The sequence below is a fragment of the Zonotrichia albicollis genome, chromosome 4 (genome assembly GCF_047830755.1).
Source record: "Zonotrichia albicollis isolate bZonAlb1 chromosome 4, bZonAlb1.hap1, whole genome shotgun sequence".
NCBI classification, from domain to species: Eukaryota; Metazoa; Chordata; class Aves; order Passeriformes; family Passerellidae; genus Zonotrichia; species Zonotrichia albicollis.
In genome coordinates, this window is record NC_133822.1 from 15,701,088 (window position 1) to 15,722,662 (window position 21,575).

The 21,575-nt window shown below is 40.5% G+C and overlaps 2 protein-coding genes across 7 annotated transcripts in view; one reads left to right on the forward strand and one right to left on the reverse strand.

The window, feature by feature from the left end:
- The window catches only part of CACNA1C (calcium voltage-gated channel subunit alpha1 C), a 451,825-nt gene extending 437,773 nt beyond the window's left edge, over positions 1-14,052 (reverse strand). For 3 of the 6 annotated variants that reach the window (XM_074540179.1, XM_074540178.1, XM_074540175.1), the window contains exon 1: positions 13,547-14,051. In XM_074540179.1, coding sequence (XP_074396280.1) covers positions 13,547-13,676 — 130 coding nt within the window. In that variant the 5' untranslated portion in view covers positions 13,677-14,051. Of the gene's footprint in view, positions 1-13,546 lie in introns of all 6 variants that reach the window. The other 3 variants (XM_074540180.1, XM_074540173.1, XM_074540177.1) reach the window with 2 other exon arrangements.
- Positions 708-21,575, forward strand: part of DCP1B (decapping mRNA 1B) — a 41,568-nt gene continuing 20,700 nt past the window's right edge. The window contains exons 1-3 of the mRNA XM_074540188.1: positions 708-1,185; positions 2,400-2,440; positions 5,306-5,433. Coding sequence (XP_074396289.1) covers positions 1,051-1,185; positions 2,400-2,440; positions 5,306-5,433 — 304 coding nt within the window. The 5' untranslated portion in view covers positions 708-1,050. The remainder of the gene's footprint in view (positions 1,186-2,399; positions 2,441-5,305; positions 5,434-21,575) is intronic.

Below are 21,575 nucleotides of genomic sequence, written 5' to 3' on the forward strand. Positions count from 1 at the left end.
TGGTTTAGCCTGCAATGCTGCTCCCTTCGGTTGGGTGCAGGGGTGTGTGAGGGTGTGCCAGCAAACACGGGCTGGCTGTGGGCTCGGAGATCTGGGCCCGCTGCTCTCCCTGGCCCGGGGGGCTGGAGCCGGGCAGAAGCCTCCATGGATCCCCGAATTCCTCACGGATCCCTGAGTCTCTCATGTATCCGTGAACCCCTCATGGATTCCCAAGACCCTCACAGATCCCTGAGCCCCTCATCTATCTGTGAACCCCTCATGGACGGCCGAGCGCCCCGCGGATCCTTGAGACCCTCACGGATCTCCGAGCCCCTCATGGACCCCAAGCTCGCGGGCACACGGGCTGGACGCGCTCGGTCCCGCTCTCTGCAGGGACACCAGGGCACCCGCACAGGCTCCCAGAGTTGCTCGGTTCAGAAGGGACCTCAGGGGATCACCCCACCCAGGCAGGGCCGCCTGGAGCAGGTGGCACAGGAACGCCTCCAGGTGGGCTTGGAATGTCTCCGGAGAGACCCCGTGGCCACCCCGGGCTACTGTTCCAGTGCCCTGCCACCCTCAGTGTAAAGTTCTTGTAGATGCTGAGGTGGAATTCCTTGTGTTTCAGTTTGAACCCGCCGCCCCTCCTCCTGTGCCTGGGCTCCGCTTTAGTCTGGCACTTTCCCTTAGCGATATTTACATGTATTGATGAGATCCCCCTTAGCTTGCTTTTTCCTACAGAGACCTGAAGCTGGACTAAACAGGCGCAGCTCTCGCATGTGCCCTCCTAAGGGATGAGCCCAGCCGCAGCAGGAGCACCACAGCACTCCCCGGAGGACACGGAGGAGCTGGAACCACCATGCTCAGCTCGGCTCCCTGTGTCGTGTGTGGGATTGGCGCGTCCCTGTGCTGCTGCGGACACACCAAGCGACCCCGCGTCTCTCTGTCCCCGGCCCGCCCCTCGCCACCGCCCGCCATCCTGAGCGCCGGCCGCTCGGCGCTCGATTGCGGCGGCCGCTCCCGAGGCGGCGCGGCTCGGCGGTGGATTGGTGGGGTCTGCGCGGCGGGCGCAAGATGGCGGCGGCGCTGGGCCGGGGGCTGGACATCAGCCTGGCGGCGCTGCGGCAGCACGACCCCTACATCAGCGGCATCGTGGACGTGGCCAGCCAGGTGGCGCTCTACACCTTCGGCCACCGCGCCAGCCAGTGGGTACGTGCGCGCGCCCGCCCCGACACGCCCACCGCGCGCGCCGCGGGGGCGGGGCCTCACCTCGGGCACGCCCCGCCCCTTTCCCGGCACGCCCCGCCCCCCGGCGAGGTGTGAGGGTGGGGAGAGGGAGGGGCCCGAAGGTGATTGCCGGTGTGTCCCGGCCGTGTGCCCCGTGCGCCACCGACAGCCCGCCTGCGCACGCTGGGGAGCCACGGGGTGCCGGGAATGGAGCTCTGGGAGGCTGCAGGATGGAGGAGTTTCGCCACATGCGGGAGAGGCTGGGGTTTAACCTGGGGCTGTGGTTTAATCTGGGATGGCGTAGTATGGGATTTAGCCTGAGGCCATGGGGGACTGGGGCTTAATTTAAAGCTGAGGAGGCTGGAGTTTAGCCCAAGGCCATGGAAGATTAGGGCTTAACCCAGGGCTCTGGAGGCTGGAATTTAACCCAAGTCAAGCTTTTAACTCAAGGGTTAAAACCCCAAGTTTTAACCCAAGTCTGGTTTTTAACACCAAGATTGGGGTTTAACCCAGGTCTGTTTTTTATCCCAAGGCCATGAAAGACTGGGGTTTAACCCAAGTCTGTTTTTTCTCCCAAGGCTATGGAAGACTGGGGTTTAACACAGGATGAATTTTTATCCCAAGGCCATGGAAGGCTGGGGTTTAGCTCAGGGCTCCAGGCCTCAGCCACTCATCTGTCCTTCCAGCACCTGTAATGGAACCCAAGTGTGTGCGAAAGAGTGGTGGAGTTACCAGTGCTAAAAGCATTGTTAGAAGATGTACAAACATAATTACCTTGGGAAAGCTCTAGGTAATAGAACATTTAGGCTCTTGGCAGGTGGTTCTTGGCTTGCTGTGACAGTGAGACTCAGGGCCTGTGTTTGAAGAACCTGCCCAGTCTGCCTTTTGTGTTGTTTTCCCCCATTTCTGTGCCAAACAGCCCTGGAGGGCAGGTGCCCTTTGCAAACTCCTCTCTCTGCCTCTTGCCTGTGTGTTGTGCTCATGTGTAGCCTGGAATGAACCCAGCTCCATATCTTACCTCAAACCTGGCTCAGCTGCATGGTGACCTGTGCTAGCTCCAGCCTCTCACCACCAACCCATGAAATTGAGTTTAGTAATTTTTTCCTGGCTTGGGTAAAACAGAGAAAAGGGGGGCTCACTGATGGAGACTAAAACACTGCCCTGTTTTCAACTTTCTTAATGTTCCTTTTCTTCAGGAGAAGACAGATGTGGAGGGAACGCTGTTTGTTTACACCAGGTGAGCACATTTTGACGTGTACAGGTGAAATCTGTGGCTGTGGAAAAGCTGGCTGGGATGGAGCATGGCTGAATGAAATAAAATGCTCCCCTTTGTTCAGGGGTGAAATGAAACTGAAACTGCCAGAAGCACATGTGGGAAGGAGAACCCTCTGAAGGAGGCATGACCTTGCATTTTGATAAGACTTCCAAATGTGATTTAAATGTCAGTATGGGACATGTTTTATGAAAAATCCTTTCATTAGGATTTTTCCTCCTGAGAAGCTGAGAGGCCTCAGGAACAAAATGTAAACAATGATTGTCTGCTGCTGTGGAATGCAACAGGTGCATCTGGGATTGGTCTCATGTGGTTGTTTTTAATTAATGGCCAATCACAGCCCAGCTGGCTGGATTGTCTCAGTCAGTCCCAAGCCTTTGTTGTCTTTCTTTTTCTATTCTTAGCTAGCTTCCTGATGAAATCTTTTCTTCTATTCTTTTAGTATAGTTTTAATATAGTATATATCATAAAATAATAAATCAGCCTTCTGAAACATGGAGTCAACATTCTCTTCTCTTCTCTCATCCTAAGACCCCTGCAAATACAACTACATGGGTAAACTGTAGAAATCTTCTGTGGTGGTTTAAATAGCATTTGCAATTTAAAATTGTCTGAACAAAAAAAGAGTGAAATAAATAATTGTATTGCTGAAAGGAAGGACATGGCAGAGCTTGTGAAATGTTGTGTCCCCTACTTGGGGAACTTTCATACTACTTGTGTCTGTTCATTTTACATGCATATTTCATCCAACATTTTGGATGGTTTTCATGCTTTCTTTTAGCAGCAACTCTGCTTGTGGCTTTCAGAACCTCATTTTTTTGCACCATTTGTTGTAGCACGTGTGTTTGTTCTGTTGTGGGGGTTCCATGTTGGTGCCCCAGCATTTCTCTGTGACTGCTGTTAAAATCAGAGTTGCATAGTCAGCAGCTCTTGCAGCAGCTGCTGAGGTGTAACACCAAAGCAGAAAGTTACCTTTTCAGCTTTTGTGTCAAAGAGGATCTGGTAGGAGAGCTGAAAAAGCCAGAGGTGGTTTTGAGCAGTGTGTGAGGTGCCAGAGAGGCCCAAGAGGCTGTGAGCTTTGTGGGAGTGCTGGTTTCAGTCCCTGCAGTGGCAATGGTCAGCACAGCAGCAGTTTTTCTCAGGTCAGTGGGGATCAGGTGCTGTAAATTTGCCACCTCAAGAGGAAGGCAGCAGCCCTTTGTTGTGCTGCCACTGGGTTTCCTGGTGTGTTGCTTTCAAAGCTCAAGAGCTGCCAACATGAAACCTGGTCCTTCTGGTATTGTTGTCTTTCACTGCTGTTTTTGTTGCCTGAGGAAGTTTCCATTTAGGGCACAGGTTGCACTTTAGGCAGCAGTATGGAGCAGGTTGTAAACTGTGAGTAACAGCATGCATTGTCCTCATCAACAGTTTTAACTTTCATTTTCTGTGACTTCAAACAAATTAATGAAGTCCTGTGGAAATCACATTTCCAGCAGACAGTTTGGAGACCGCTGGTGCTGTGTTTGTTTCTCCTCATTACCTTAGTCACAATGTAAAATTATGTTACTATTTTACTTGGCCTGACTCACTCCCTGCCCAGCTCATCTTTGTGAATTCCAGGAACAGTCAAGAAACCAGACTTCCAACTGGATGAACACCAGTGGAAGTGGACTCTTTGTTTGTTTGAAGGGAAATATTGACCCTTGCAAACAAGGATTATTTGTTTGGTTGACTCCAATCCTGTAAGACAGGTTCCTGTATTTTGGTTTCACAGAGAAATCCACACAGCAGCAATTAAGCAGAGGTGACACCTTTCCCAAATGTTTAGCCATCATCTTTTCCTTTATTGCCAAACTTAGTTTGGAAGAAGTGCCTCCTGTCAGGATCATGACAGGTTCAACAGTTTTATCTAAGTGACTTGAAGTGTAATCTTGTTGCCATGATATTTTATGAGAAAATCCTTTCCTTAGGATTTTTTCTCCTGGGAAACTGAGAGGCCTCAGGAACAAAGTGTAAACCATGATTATCTGCTGCTATGGAATGCAACAGGTGCATCTGTGATTGTCCATGTTGGTTGTTTCTAATTAATGGCCAATCACAGCTGGCTCAGACTCTGTCCCAGACACAAGCTTTTGTTATCATTCTTTTTTTATTCTTAGTTAACCTTCTGATTAAATCCTTTCTTCTATTCTTTTAGTATAGTTTTAATATAATATATATCATAAAAAAGTAAATCAAGCCTTCTGAAACATGGAGTCAGATCCTCGTCTCTTCCCTTATCCTTGGACCCCTGTGAATGTAATCTCCATGAATGAGCATAGTGACTTAAAACCACAGCATGGTTTGGGTTCAAAATTTATCAGGGATTATTCAGGGATGGGAGAGGATTCACAGCTGCTCTGAGGCACCCTGTTTCAGTTTCTCACATGGTGGCTTTTATCCTTAGGTTTTAGGTAGTATAGAAAATTCTCTCTTTGACTGTTAGTATCTGCAGTTGTCCACCTGGGTGCTGAGGGCTTGCCTTGCTCTGACTTGGTTTAATTGCTGCTTTCTGTAGGGTAGATGGTGGCATTGAATCACATGATACTGATGGTCTGTTTATTTCTCATACCTAATGTAGGCCTTGGCCATAATTAAAAGGATTACCAAAACTGCAAGAGTCAATTGTTATTTCCTTGGCAACAAAATTAGGTTTTTGTAGCATCTCTTATAAGTAAATAAATAAGGAGTTTGGAGCACTACACAACAAAGAAAATAAATAAATAATGAATTGGAGAATTACTCAACAAAGAAATTCTTGTGATTTCCTTTTCCCTCGACTTGATGGGATTTCTACTTGTTCCCTTTCAGATCAGCTTCTCCAAGGCATGGTTTCACAATAATGAACAGACTGAGCATGGAAAACCGAACAGAACCCATTACTAAAGACCTCGATTTCCAGCTGCAGGACCCTTTTCTGCTCTACAGAAATGCCAGGTGTAAGTATGTGACACTTGGGGTTAAATACTGGAGTCAGGTTCTCTTCAGTCTGTTCCTGGCTAAGGTAGTCCAAGTGCTTAGACTGCAGCATTCAAGGGGTGAAATTGAAGGAATGAATTTTGCTTTTTTGATGTTCTGAAAGAGAAGAATTGCTCAGTGTTCCCTACAGAAAGTATTAGGATGTGCTTAGGAGTAATCTTCTCATTTAGCTGGCAAATTGTGGATGTTTGTGGTTGCCTGTATGTGTGTTTTCTGAATACACCCTAGTCACTGCTGAAAAGTCTCAGTGTAGTATTTGTAGTCTTGATTTTCTGCATAAAAATGGACAAATGCAGCCAATCCAGGCCCTGTGTTCTGCTCCAGAACCCTGCTCTTAGAGCACCTTGGAAGGCAGGTTGTGCTCAGCTATTGGGGTAACTCCTGACAACATAACGCTGAGTCTAATTTAAACCCTGCTGAAAGACCAAGTCATTACTTTGGGCTTCCTGTTGATATTGCATGATGATCTTTGCACAGGAATTAGCAAGTGTCAGGCAAGCTCAGCAATGAGTGGAAGACCTGAGGAATTTGATTTGTGCATGCAGATCTGCACACAGACTGTTACAATGTGTTGGAAATTCAGTTTGGAAGCAGAGCTGTAGTACCTGATCTGGCCTTTGTCCTTTATGCACAAAAGCAGATTTCTGAAATGGTTTGTGTGAACTGTGATGCTCAGGCTTCCCTCTGGGTGAAGTCAAGGCAAAAGCAATCTGTGCCTTGCAAAGTAGCCCAATTTGATAATCTGCTAGACCTTCTTTTTTCATAAACTAATTTGGAGCTGGGAAACAGATCAAGAGGAAATGCTGTTGTTCACACACACTATGTGGTAGAAGCAATTGAGGATGAACATTCTAAATAGCCTGAATGAAACTGCTCTTTTTGAGACTATTTTCTAAGCTGACAAAGAATTGGAATTCAGAAGCAAACTGAAAAGACTTGCAGACATCTCCAGGCTAACCTAGACTGGGTCAGACATTAGGATTTTAAGTACTATTCTATCTGATTTTGAAGGCTTTTTTCTTATGTAGCTGTAGTCTTGTTTATTCCTGTTTTGAAACTTCATTAGAAGTTTCTGCATTTATATACCAATATCCCTTTTGAAACCTGATCCATTAATTTCTTTTTTGTTGATACAAGTGGTATAATGAGTAATTAGAAGTTGTCATAATTCTCTGGTGACAGAAAATAAGTTTTTAGTTTGATTACTGCACATGAATTGTAACTTTCTTTTTACTAAGAGAAAAATCAAGGAGTGGGGGATGTAAGCTCTTTTTTCACTAAGAGATGTGAAAATTTTAGTTTTGCAGGGTCTCAAATATAAGTAGCTGTGCTTCTGAGCAGGATGTCTGGGTCTGTGTGTCTGATTTTTACCAGGGTTAGCTGTTTGATCTAACCATGGATAAATCTGTACCTCTTCATTGAACTGTGAGTTTGGTTGTCTGACAGCAGATTCATGGTTGGGTTTACTAAAAAAACCCTGTAAATCTTGTCAGTATCAGGTGAGTTCTGGTATAAGGTTATGTTACCCCTTCTCTTCCTAAAGTATTCTTACAAAGGCTTAATTACTATTTCTTCAAGAAAACTGAAGGTTTTGATACTTCAAAGCAAAAGCTGCTGTTTTCTCAGATTTTCATGAAGACATCTGTCCAGAGCAAACTGGGGGACAATTTTTAGCGACTCTTTTGAGTTGTCCAGGTTTTCTTTAGCTCCCTGCAGTTCCTGTGGTGGTTTCTTCATTGAGTTGCACATACCTCTTGCCCTTTCTTCCTTATTTTGTATTTCAAAGCCTTTGCAACATGAAATAAAGGGATCTCCTCCACAATAAGTGTGGGTTTTTACAAGGATCTCAACCAAACACAGTTCTGAGTTTCCTCTTCCATTTTCTAAATGAATATTTTCTTGCTCTTGTACAATTTGCCTTTATGGTTTTTTGCAAAACTAAGGCTTGAGGTTTATTGTTAAATGAACTCTAGAAAACTGGGATGTTTAGGCCCTTATGCTGTAGGATTATTTTTGTCTCCTGCTTTCACATACTAACAAGGAGTACTCAGGGATAGCTGTTTACTCTGCAGAACACTGAACAGCTGGGCAGCAATACTTAACAGTATCTGGAAACAAATTATCTTTTTCTAATGTGTTGTTTAACTTAGTGACTTCTCAGGCTGCTTTTCATACAGCTCTCCTTATCAAATCTAACAAAACTAACAATTCCCTCTGCATTTTTAATTGCTTGCCTTGCCCATTGTTTTGTTTCTTCCAATATTCAAAATTCATTTTGTACAGCTGAGTATCTGTGGCTGGTTGTATCTCACAGTCTAAAATCTTTTTTTGGCAGCAAAAGGTGGTGCTTGTGTAGTGGACAAGCCCAACAACATTTTCTGATGTAACAGCTATCCTATTGTAAAGCTTGCTTTGTATCCAATATATGATCAATGGAAAAGAAATTTCCAAAATTGTACACAATAAATGTAAGTTTTAGAAATGCTTAAGATAAAAAAAGGTATATTTAATCCTTTTATTTTCTTTTTGCATATTTCTTTTATTGTTTTATGTGATCCTGGTCATCTTAAGTTGAATTATTGTCTGAACACCATGTTGGAGGCACAGTCTAATTCCAGGACTTTTCAGGCTGGATTTGGGATGCATGCCAGTTAATGTTTGCTCTGATCCACTATTTCACAGCAAAGGTTTTTTTTTGGGAAATCTGTCAGGGTAGAGCTGGGGTTATTCATTTCAGAGCCAGGAGGGAAGCTCGAATTACAGTTTTTAATGCCAGCAGAAATCTTTGTCCACCAAGGAACAGAAGGTTTATGGCTCAAACAGGCAATTTTCAATGTGATCTTTAAACTTCTCTAGTTAACTGCAATTTTAGATGCTTGCTTTCTGAGAACAAGACAGTAGTTCTGGTTTTATTTAAATGATCTATCAATTTTTAAGTTTTCATGAGTTATGTTTGACTAATCTTAACTACATAATTATTACTTTATTTTCATTCATTTTCCTGATAGTTATTGGGAAAACCAATAGTCACAGCCTGCTGCTTAAGCCTTGATGCTGATTGATATGAGATGGTTCAGAAGAAATATATAGCAGTAAATTATTGATTAAATTACCTTAATTTTCTCCTTTTAGCAGCTGTGTAATAATTACAGCTATTCCCCACTCTCCACTGTACCAGATGTTTTTGTCTGTGTGCTGGGTCAGGGATTTATTTCTTGATTCCACTCATTTACCTTTTCATCACTGAATTCTGCTTTTGATGCTTGTAGGAAACAGGGAGTTTGGGGAATATGAAGTTGCTTATCTCAGAACTGGCTTCACCTTGAGCATTTTAGCTGCCAAGAACACAAGATCCTACCTTAAAATAGTATGCTAATTGTGACAGTGATCTGATACAGGTTAATTGGGTGCTTTTCTGCTATATTGAGTGGAGAAAGAAATTGTGTGGCATGTCAGGCAATATTTCTCTCTGACAGTTTCTGCACCTATTTGGACACAGAAGTTACTTTTCCCTTCTGTGCCACACTGTTGCTCCTGTCATCTCCTCAGCCTGAAATGGAATAAAGCCTTCCTAGTGGAAGGTGTCTGCTGAATTTGGGCTCTGGGTGGTACCAAAGCAGAACAGACGTGCCTGGATTTGGCACAGCTGTCCAGCCACACGTGGGCTGTGCATAACCTTACACTTGTTGCAGTTTTTCACTTTAACCTGCTGCCATGTCTATCAGAACCCTGAACATTTTGTATTATTTTCCCAGGTTTTTACACTGCAGAGACATCTGGTAAACGGGATGGGAGGGAGAGGGAAGTTTGCCAGCTGTCTAAGGGAATTTTGTGGGTTTTATCTGTGGTCTGTGGGTTGCTGTTTGTTTTTTTTTCTTCCCCCATAGTTCATAATTATGTATGAAAATTTTACCAAATATATGCTTGGGGGCAAGGGCTTGTAAAATGTTTAGGAAAAGGTAACAGTGTGTATTTTCCTCAAACTATTATTTTTCATTCTTAGATTGTTACAGCATCCATGATGCTCTCAAATAGAGCAACTCATTTTGAGACTGATGGTGGCACATTTTAGTTCACCCTTCTAAGGAAATACATCCTAATAAAAATACAAATGGATTATAAATGTCCCACCTCTGCAGTGACCCTGCAAGTAGCATTTCTCTTGTAAAAAACATCTTAGCTTGAAGACTTTACAAATCTACTTCTGAAGGGAAAAGGTAGGAAGCAACAAGAAAATCAGTGATATGTAAAAAAGAATATATGATGAAAAACAATCCTCTTTTGGCTACCATAGTGTATTTTTCCCCTTGAAATGTGTTCATACTCTACACTATATTATTGTGTAATTGTGTGTATTAAACCTCTTTTTCTTCTGATTTTTTGTTTCAGTATGAAACCAGCATTTGGTGGCTAAATTTCCTTGTGTATGTATTTAGACTTGGCCTTCTGCATATTGACCACTAAACTGCTCCTTGCTCAATTGAGACAGGAAAAATAGATATTCCAGCCTTTGTCTTTATGATGTAAAGTTTGTTTGATGGTTTTGGTTTGGGTAAAAATACCAGTTCAGAAAGCAGAACCTCCTTTATCAGCCTCTGCCAACATTCAGTATCAGATCCAGTATCAAACCCCAAAAGGATGAATGCAGAAAATAGAAATGTATATTCAATTGATTATTCCCCAAATGCTCCTTCATCTTTCAGAATTTAGAAACAAATACCTGTAAATGTGTTTAACTTAGTCCAGTTTGTATTATTTTTATCTCTAAATGTCTCCAAATCAGTGGTCTGCTGATTCAGAAACATTACATGGCTTTCTGTTGCTGCATCATTACACAAAGTGCAATGTTTTTGTCACAACTGAATAAGTTAAAACCATTTTTTTGTGCTTATTTGCAGAACTATTGTTCTGGCCTGCTGCAACCTGCATGTTTTGTTTAGGAAAATATTTCTGTAGTTTCCAACCCTTTGAAAAGTGTTTGTCAATTTGAAACAGAAGTGCAAACTCAAACTGTAGAAATGCTAAATAATTTTGGCCTTGCCCTTCTTAGGGATGTATCCTTCTCAGCCTGTTGTTTTTTGCTAAACAGTTTTGGGTAAAGCTGTTTTTGAAAAGTCTGCCTGGACTGACTGGTGCCATGTCTCAGAATACAAATGTTTGGGCTTTACCTGAGCTTCTGTCCTTGGAGACATTTTTGTTTCAGAGATACAAACAAATCTCTCCTCTTTTCCATTCCAGTTTCTCTCCTTTGATCAGCATTTTAAAAATTCATTGTGGATCCAGCAAGACAGAACAACAGCAGAGGTCATGATTGTCTTCCCTGGATGTTCCTGGCCTTAAAGTGAAACCTCAGTTTTGCTGGGAGTGTTGGAATACTAACACACTTAAACATAGGCATTCTTTTCCTTTTTTAAATTTCCAAAGGAAACTTGCTAAAAATGATTAATGTTTTTAATTAATTAATGCTTTTAATTCTAAACCCAGAAAATGAAGGATGCAGCATGAACTTTGTCATGTTGCATGCATTTTTTTGGAAACCTGTTTAAGTTTCTGTCCAGCCTAACTGTTGTATGGTTTTTCATCTGCAAATTTTCTTGAAAGAAGTAAGCAAGCTTCTGACTGCCTCTGTTTATTGGATTCATAGTGATGATAATTCTTGTTTTTCATGCAAGATGGCCTCTGGCACTCAGTTTATTGACTTCCTTGTACCTACACTCAAATTACCTGTTCATAAACCAGTTTATAAAAACATAGATAAAGGCATTACTAATTTTCTACTACATTTCCCATATAGCTCCTGCCTTTGTGGTCTATACTTCAACTAACTAATAATTTTTATGTCCTTAAAAAATGGTAAAAATTACTTCAGAATGTCAAGGAGCATAATAAACTGCCCCTTGGAAATAGTATAGATACCAATTTATATTTTTATCACCAAAACCATAAAATATGTGCATTTACATGTTAGGTTTTCATGCTTTCTGTCTCATTTGAATTTTCAGGGCTACCTGAAAATCTTTAATGCCTGCCTGCTGAGATATAAAAATATTATTATAATTGATGGCATAAGTTAATAGTGCAGTCAGGGGTAGATGGACATGAAGGAAAGTGGGTTTTAACATCAGTAATTATGATTTAGCAGTCAGGTTATTTGGCTTGCCTCTTCTAGAGTGCACAAACTACAGGGTTTGAAACTTGTGGCTAAACTCTGCTTAATTCCATGGAAGGAGGAGTGGATTTTTAACCTAGGGAAGGGAACAGGAAAATGAATTTAAAATAAATCAACTGAAAAAGTGCCATAGAATATAGTTTTTGATGGAAACTTGTTGTTGATCATGATTTCTTCTTTCCCCAAACTGGAGGTGCCACTGTTCTCAGCAGAACACTGGACTAAGTGAACTGCAGAAGCTCCAGCCAAACTAAATTATTATTGTGACTCTAGGAGTAGCAGCTGTTAATTAATTCAGCTTTAGGGTGTTTGAGGTTTTTTCCTGGGTATTGTGGAGAGTAAATGTTCTATGATTTCTGTTTTTACAGTTCATATTTTAAAGAAAGAAGGAAGAAATACAAAATTGCTCTCGTTTGTTATTTTTAAAGCCAAGTTGTTTGTACTACTAAGTATTTCTAAATTTATTTTTTCCAGGGCTGCTTTATTATTCATATTTTCCTTTAAATACAGTTTGTGTTTTTCAGTGGAATTTGCAGACACCACTGCTGAAGGCCTTAAGTTTTAATTTTTGGTGCGTAACACCACAGTCACAGCACCCAACTCAGCACAGATACTTTCTAAACAAGATGTTTTAGTTGTTTCTTCCTCACCCTTCCCACCCTGAGGATTTTATGCCAATTGTGGAAGCCTTTGGCTGAGCAAAGCAAACAGGTTTTGGTTTGTCAGGTGCATTTTTGCAGCTGTAACTGTGATGACAGCTGCCCTCTTTTTGCTTTAATGATGTTTTTCTGTTGGGTGTTGAAGGTGCTTAAAACAAAGTAAGGAAAAGAAGTGCAGCAATGCTAATGTAGGTTTTGAGTTTCAGACCAATCTGGAAGTCAGAGTATGCCATGTGAGAAGAAACAGGCTAAGAAGTTAAGACAAAAAAGCTGTGTAGTTTTTAGATGGCTGATAATTATTTTGTGCATGGTGCAGCTGTATCTCAGCTTGGGCAAACAAATCAGTAGGACAAGGGTATGGAATAGTTAGACCCAAACATCCCACCTTTGGGGATGGGTTTCTGTATGGGATGGCAGGAGACTAATGCTGCATATATCTGCTAGGCACAGTCTTTGTTTCCCATTTATGGATGTCAGCATATAAGTAACAAATTAGCTTGTCTGGAGGTTTGCTGTGGAGAGCGCAGTGCCAGTGCTGGGCATTCCTGACGTCTTTCCAAGATAAGATAGGCACATGATGCAGCAATGCTCAAGAGTTGTGCTTGCAGCAGATAATGATTATTTTTTTTTCAGAGGGGTTATTTTCACATGACTACCTGTACACCTCTGCTTCACACTTCCCTCCTTGCACAGCATAAAATGCTGGGTGTTTCAGGAGCAGGGGAAATGTGTACATGAGTGCCGACGTATTTCTCCTGCACACAAGAGCTGGTTGCTTTTCACAAATCCCTTGTGTAACCGCCTTTGCAGCTTAATCCCCTCACATACGCACACATGTATTTAGTATTTCCAGCTTTCCTGTGTTTTAAACTTCTTAGCCTCTTTGTCTACAACAAAATAAATATATTTCTTTCATTTTCCTGCACTTGCATTCCTTTTTTTTTAATCATGTCACAGTGGAAGTGGGAAAGCAATGTTGATTAGATGCTCAAAATACAATATATAACCAAAAGAAGCCATCCATCTACTTAACTCCCCAGATTTGAGAATTACTAGAATTATCTCAATCCTGTGGTGGTGTAATCACACATTCAGGGCTTCCCAGTACATAATCACCAAATTCTGCTGTGAAGTATTAGACTAGTCTCCTACATGACACAGATTGCTCTAGTTAGACAGGAAGGCAACCCTGAAGGCAGCTGTGAGTGCAGTTTGTGTGCACACGAGTGGGTGATGCTGTCTTACCTCCAGGTTTGATGTAGAAGCAGTTGAGCTGAGTTTCATGCACCAGCTTCCCCTTGTACTTGGCGTCGGGTTCCCCCGGCTGGTGGCTGCCCAGGGGGTGATACGCCTGCCGAACCAAGGCTTGAAACATTTTACAATTCCAAGGAGCCTCCAAGCAGCTGAAGCCAAGTGGTTTTTTCTATAGACAGTAAAGGCACATTCCTCTTGGTTAATTTCCTTGTTTCAGGATTATGTAATAGTCTTGTACAGAAGGTAAAACCTGAATATTGTTTTAAGTTGCTGACAACTGGATCTTCTAATCTAGGAACTATTTTCTAGCTCTTCAAAACGTTTTCAATGTCATTTGCATTCTCCTTCCTTCTCTTGCTGTTCACTCCTAATCCTTTGCTTGTCCTCTGTGCCTTGTGCTCCTCCTCCTCCCCCTGTCCGTTTTTCAGGAAAACTTGGATTGAGGAGCGCAGATAATGGGCGCCATCCACCCATCAGCTCATCACCTCAGCGAGCCATGGCGATCTCTGGTTTCTGTATATCCACACGGGCTCCTCTGATAATATCCTCTTGTGCTTGAAAAAAATAGGTTTGCTTAGCAGAGGGTGGACTACGCTCCTGACATAGCCAGAAAACTTCTCTTGGAATGTGAGCTTGCTTACTCACGCTCTTTTATATGTGTGTGTATATATATAAAAATATTTGTAACCTTCTCTCAAAACATGGAAGATAAATATGTGAGCAAGTGTATCCCACAGCACATATACAAGCTGCTCACTTCTGTCTAACTTTGATTTAATGCAAGCTCTTGAGTGCCTCATCAGTGGTCTCTTTGTCAAAACAAACCTTAAATCGGCAGTAAAGAATACTTTTCAATTACAGGAGGGAAGAGGAAAGAAACCCTTCCCAAGTGTAAGATAGCATACCCTTTAAAGGACAAGGAATGTGTTATATACAGGAACATGGTGCAAGTGCTCCAGTGGAATTTCACTCAGGCTGCAAAGGCAGAGTGGCTTTTTTGTCTTAACTGCTGTCCAAAGCAGGAACAGCACTGGGCTTGATGCCTGCTGCCTGCTCTGCTTCAGTGGCTGTGGCTGCAGCCCAGTGGAGGGGTTTGCTACAGGGCCTCCTTGCACAAAGTCTTCATCATGAATTGCCTAAAATCAGTCCCAGAAAATACCCAGTGGGTTTTTCCTGCTGGCATTGTTGTTTTGGACATACATATGCCCAGGACTTTAAGAGCCTGTTTTAATAATCCCTTTGCATAACAGTGGTATTGTTTACATGCATTAAACCAACCAGAGAGATTCTGTAGCCAGGGATGGGGGAAAAAAAAAGTAAATAATGTGAGGCACAAGCTTCAGGTCAGAAGTCAGCAATAAAGGGACTAAGAAGATCCTTTCTGTGGATCATCTGCTGCTGCCCATTGTTTTAGACAGGATATGGACTTTCTGTTTGAGCTGTACCAATTCTTTTGGCTCTGTCAAACAAACTGCCTTTCTGTAAAATTTCACTGTCTTTTCCTAAACAACATACAGTGTTAAATCCTCTATACAGGCATGTGTAGCATCTCTCAATTAACAAGTTCATGAAATTTCATAATAATTAGAAAAAGGAGAGAAATAACATTGGGATTTTTTTTGTGAGTGTGCTATGTCTTCCTGCAGGGCTTTGCTGCCTTCTGTTTATTGTTACCTGTTGTTTTTATTCTGGTTTCTCTCATGTAAATATTTCTCTAACACTCTTCAACAGAAAACAAAGTAGATGTTCAAATTTGCACTGAAAGTTAAAAACTGAAGGAGGGGAGAGACTGAGGAAGCAGATGATGACTACTTTTAAGTTTTATTCCTAAAGGATTATGCATAAGCTAGTAAAACACTGCTGACTTCTGAAGCAAAATGAAGTCCATATTTCTGCTTTGTGTGGAAACAATACAGTTGCTGCAGTGAAAATAATCCCATGCAATAATCCCAAATTTTTATTTAAATATGACTCTATCTCTAGTCCATAATCAGGGATTCAGAGCTGCAGGGTACCTTCCAGTGCTGCTATTGTGAAATATCTAGCTGCTAATATGAAATGAATTTGATAAATGTGAGGGGTTTTTTCTTTTTCAGTTGAATTACAGGTTAAATAAGAAACTGTTTACTATTTACATTACATTTTCTTGGTGACAAACTTGATCTCAGGGGTGCATTGTTTCTCTCTTTGTTCATATACACAGAATTTTCTGTTTTCTTGCACACAGAATGTCTTGTGTGCAACATTATAGAAAAATCACTAAACTTCTGAATAATCTGAGAACTAACTTCAATTGTTAAAATAAAACTTTAAAATAGATACAAATACAGATACAAATTAAAATAGAATTACAGTAATCAAAGAAAAAAGCAACAAGGTACTTCAAAGGGATATATTTCTATCGTCATGAAAGAAATTACTAAATTGCAATTTCACAAGAAAAATGCAGCTGAAAAATTAATATTAATACTTAAATGATCCTTCAGCTTTCAAGCATGTAAAAATACAGTGACCATATGTGAATGATAAAGGGTTCAGGGTGAAATTTAGCTTGTGAACACCGTGTGAACCTACCCACAGTTTGCCTGCCATTCTGTGAGAACAGTCAATGTCCTTTCTGTGCCTGTGAAATTGTATTTTATTGCTAAAAATTGTGCTGCAAAGTTTGTCTGCAGCTCTGCAGACAAGCAGGTGTTACTGAAGGCAGTGCAACAGCTGACTGCAAGGGAATGAATGCTTACAGAAGAGTAGAAAACTCTTTAATTGTGGGCTGTAACCTGTTAACAGGCTGTGGCAAAGCAATGAAAGGGAGTGCATAAAATATGCTGTAAATATCAATTAACTGTTTGAGACCTCAGGAGGAGTAGTTGACTTTTGCCTATTTCTGTGTAGATTTTTAAAATTATTTTTCTAACCATTTTAGAATTAGAGATGGAGTAGTAAAAATAAAACAATTACCTATCCAAAATGGTGTTGTGTATAGAGCTTACAAATGGAAAAATACAAAAATGGAGAGTTCAAATTCTCTTATCTTACAGTATTTATGTGTTTCTTCTTACAAGAACAAGGGTATACAAGTAGCTCAGACTTTGATTGTTGCAGGCTAAGAGCTCAGTCCAGATCTGCAAATGTATTTCCATTACTTAGGATCTGAAGGTATGCAGTGGAGAAATAAGAGATGAGATCACAACAGTCAGAATTAGAAACATCATGTATAGTTAAGGTTGCTTATTTTCTTCATGAAGCCCTTTCTGAAGTTGTTCATTATTTTGTGGGAGTTAAACCATTTGGAGTGACAGCTCATCATACTGATTATAGTAAAAATTCAGGTTTCAGGAAAAAATGACATGCTATTGAACACCTATTTGAGGTTAAAATAGTCTTCTCTTTTTTCCCTTCTCTTCTAATATCCTGGAAAATGGCATTGTCAGAGTTTGGAAAACAATTTGACCTTGAACTTAACTATAGCTGTAGAATTGGAGGTGTACCTTTGGCAGGTACCTCAGAGATGCACTTTAAAAATAATTGGGAACATATTCTTAGACTGGACTAAATTATAAATGAAAGCCTTGATGTGAGAATCCTGGTGAGTCCTCTGCCAGCTGTGTGTGTCACAGGCAGCAGAGCAGCTCTTCCCTGTGGGAATGGAAGCCCAGATCCTCCACAAGAAACACACAGAAGCTGCTGCTGTTCTTAACATAGCAAAAAGAAAAAGGAAAGGCTGCAACTGAGACACTGAAGATAGCTCTCCTTTCTATTCTTTCCAATAAAAGCAATTTTTTTGTTGTCTCCAGGCTGGAAAAGGTGTGTTGTCCCCTTCTTGATTGAGCGGTGTTCTTTTAGATTTTTGTTACTAGGGAGGAGGGAAGTGCACAGAATCAAGAAAAGGTTTGTAGTTTAACCTCTTCCACTTGTGACAGTCTCCTTTTAGTACAAGCCTTTCTGCTGCTGGAAGGTGTGGATTTCTCTTTAGTCTGGATTTGTGTAAGGCATTGCTGTGTTCTGCTCAGGTGATTTCTGTACAGCAGGGCCTGCCTTCATTGCAGTGTGTTGAAGACACGTTCTAATGTTTGCAGAGAAAACAGAGCACAGGTAAGCTAGAAAATAATCCTTCCAGGTGTTGAGGAGTTGCATTTGTTTTCCAATAAGCTTTTCCCTGATGGATTTGTATTTCATAGGATCCCTGCTTGTGTTGAATGAGGATATTTGGATGTAGTTTTTAGCTTATGGAACTCTCCTCTGACGGGGACATTTTGGAAGTCTATTGTGAAATAGTAACAGGAACCATTTGTTATTTAAGAGAGCCTATTTATAAGAAAAAAATATTTCTCAAGAACAACTTGTTATTTCAGAAATTGATAGCCTGGCTTCCACAGCCTTCCTGCTTTAATTTTACTGTCACGCACCATCATGATTTAAAAATGATTTGGGACTGATGATGCAATGGCAAGAGGTGTGACTGGAAAACCAGTGGTGTGGGGGGGAAAAAATTCTCTAAGCCAGATGGATCATAATATAGATGCTATTCCTGTGTCAGGACTAAAAATTTCTTGTAGCATCAACAGAAGGCATATTTAAGGGAAATCTTGCAAATACAGTTTGCATTTGGGCTCTTTTCCAAAAAAAGTAAAGAACCTGCTGATGGACTCTTACATCTGCTGAGCTTTATGGAAATAAGTGCATCAATGGGCTTTAAATTTTCCTACAGTACTAACAGAACTTCAGCTTTGAGGCCTTTTAGGGGGCTTTCCAGTGACCCTATTCTGTTTGACAGCTACACAGTTGATTTTTCTTCATTAAAATTTCTGATAAATTTGGATTCAAAATCTGCCTGAAGTCAGTCTCTCACAGCAGAGTCACAGACATGATTTATTAAACCATCCACCATGTCTGTGCTGTCCTTTTTTTGCCTCATGAAACCAGAAATAATCACTGGCTCTATCTGGAAGTCTGCAAATTGGTCCCCCAACTTTCACAACTGATAGATGATGGTAGGAATATTTCAGGGTCCATTCTATTAACAAAAATTTTGTCTTGATTTTTAAGGCATGGTTCCAAGAACAATTAAACAGATGGTGGTGACGAACTTATTCTTGACTTCAGTGATGTTGCCAATCACTGCCCACTCTCAAAACATTTGCTTTTGGGGAAAGGGGTCTGGAGGGGCTTTTTCATTATGTTGGGGGTTTTGTTGTTGCAAATTTTGTGGTTATTTTATTTTAGAATAAAATTGTTTTAGCAGTTCCCTCCTCAGCTGAATTCCACTGGTTAAGCTGAAAAAAAGCCATGTGAAGTCATTGCTTTGCATTGACATGTCTCTGAGTAGGATTCTTTCTCCTTTAACAACTGGTTTGGTTGTTTTTTAGGGGATTTTTTTGTAGCTTACTTGTTCATATGGATTATTTTAAACATTTGAGATAATGGAAATATCAAGTCATCCTTTTCCCTGTCTTTGTTAACAGTTCTCCAAATGAGTGGATCAGGAGCTTTATCAGCCTTTAAATGAAAGAACAATTGTCTGATAATTTAACAGGCAGGGCCTTTTCAGAGCTTTTTAGGAATTCAGATTAAGCTCATAGCAAGATACACATTTTTGTTGTTTGAAAAACTCTTACCTTGCTTCAATTTATTGACATTTTTATGCCTGAGGAATCATTAAAATTTTGACTTCTCTTTAAAATCTAGAAATACCAGGATTTAGCCAGAGAGAAATTTCCATTATTTAGAAACAAATACATTTACCTAATACATATTTTGTATTGTGCAGCTTTGCACAATGTTGGAAACAAGAGGCCTAAAAATTCCAGTCCTGTTGATGAGCCATATTTCTATCAATGTGGTATAACAGGATACAATGGAAATATTTTTATAGTGTTTTGGGTTTAAGTATCTAAAGAGCAAAATTTTGTGTCTGAAAGAATTTAAAGCCTGCTTAGAGCTAAAAGAACTTTAGGACTCCTAAACTAGGAAATACCAGAGTTAAGGCTGGTTGTGCAATCTCTCTGTTTATGGACTTTTAGATTGTGTGGTTTTCTTCTTTTGCAATAAGGACTTTGTTTCAGCTATCAAACGCTTGGAGTGGTGCTCACATCGAGAGGCTACTCAGTATTCTGGTTTTTCCTCATTACTCATGCATGGCCTTTGTTACATGCCACTGGAGTGCTGCACTAGAGTCAGAATTATTGAGTTTTCATGTTGTTTTCTCCAATAATCATCACTATAAAGCTGGCAACTCATGAACAAACAGAACTGTCTTACCTTGCTCAGATTATAAATATTATTCTTCCCATTTCATAAACTGAGATCCTAGGGCAGAGCAGTTACAATTAGAATGGAGTGCCTGACTTTAATTACTCAAGCCAAATTTTTTCCAAGGTATTTATTAGTCATATGTTCAAAAAAATTTCTTACAGACTTGGATTGGGGTGATTGGCGTTTTTTCAGGCCACACACTCAAGTCTTGCACCCAGGTCCAGGATCTCGACTCAGCCACCGAGAAATGAAGCAGTGCAGCCACTTCAGATAACATTTCACAGCTTGTGTATCATTGCATAACATCTCTGGGATGGAATTCAGCTTTCCAGGATAGTGTGCAGCTGTCTGTGCTCAGGTTTTTTTATATTTCTCCCTTGTTGCAGTCCTAAACATAGCAATGTAAAGGTGTCTGCCTGCCTTGCAAGACACGGATACAGAAATTTCTTTTTAACATAGCCAAGTGTGGATTTACATATTCAGGAGCAAGAGTCTAGACTATACATAGACCAAAATACTTTAAACATGGAATCAAGAATAAACACAAATTTGAGACTTGGTGTTTATTTATTTATTTTTAATACCAGCAAGTATAAAACAGAACCTAGGTACAGGGGAATCTCTAGTCAGTAGTTATTTCTGGATCCATTTTATGCAGTCTGTGGAGGAGTAGCTTAAAAATCACATGTTGCAGGTACACTGAAACAAAAGCTTTCATAATGGAAATGTCTATCCAGAAGACAAAAATCTAATCACTGGAATAATGAAGAGGAAAAAAAGTAATCCTAGAAAATGCCTTTCTTTTTAATAGAATACTTAACACGAATGATTGAGGTTGATAAGAAATTCTGTATCATCGTAATAACTAAATTAATGTTTCAAATATTGAGAGGTTGGAAATTGTTGTCTATAATTCTGGAAGATAGCAGCTGTCAGCTTCTGCATATAAATAGCATCAAGTGTTCTAGTGTTTGTGAGGACAGGAGAAATCCATGGCCAAAAAAATGAAAATTGTAAGGCGGAAGCTTTCGAATTGGCTCTGAAGTCGTGATTTCAAACTTAAATAGTGCCCTTCCTGAAATTCAGTCACTGAGCTATTCAAGGAGCTTCACAGATTTGGGTAAAAATTTTCAGTTTTAATTTATGAGTGGCCTGCCTTTTAGAAATTCTAAAAATTCTAAAGACTGATACCCTTAATAATTAATAATGTCAGTCAGTTTATTTCAGTAATTTATTTAGCTTCCCATTCAATGTTAATTGGATCTTGTTGATTTCATAGCTGCATTATGTCATAGCTTTGTGTAATCTTGTTAACAACATGGTAATTGTGGCACTTTTTTTCCTTTTAATGTCATCAATTCATTACTTGACTTTGATTTTATTTTTTTCTGTTTTTTACAATCTCTTCTTACATAACTTTATGGTTGAGGCTGGGCCTAAAGTGCCTTAATATTTCCTCTTCTGTTTGGCAGTGGAAAAATTTGCTTTGTGTCTCTGATGTTTTGTGATTCATTTTTAACATGAACATGAAATTACCACTCTACACATGATACTTAGATGTGAAATTCTATTTTGTCAAACAGTCTGACAGAGTGGGAAGGCAGATAAAAGTAATCTGTTTATGTTTAATCCTGATAAAGCAGGCAGTGTTTTCATGCTGGTAGAAAGCTTGCAGTGAATTTGTATTGTGTGTCTGTGAGTGTGCCAGGTTCCCAGACAGTCACAGGTTGTTATCAGCTTAGGTTCTCATTCTGGTTGTGGGGTTTTA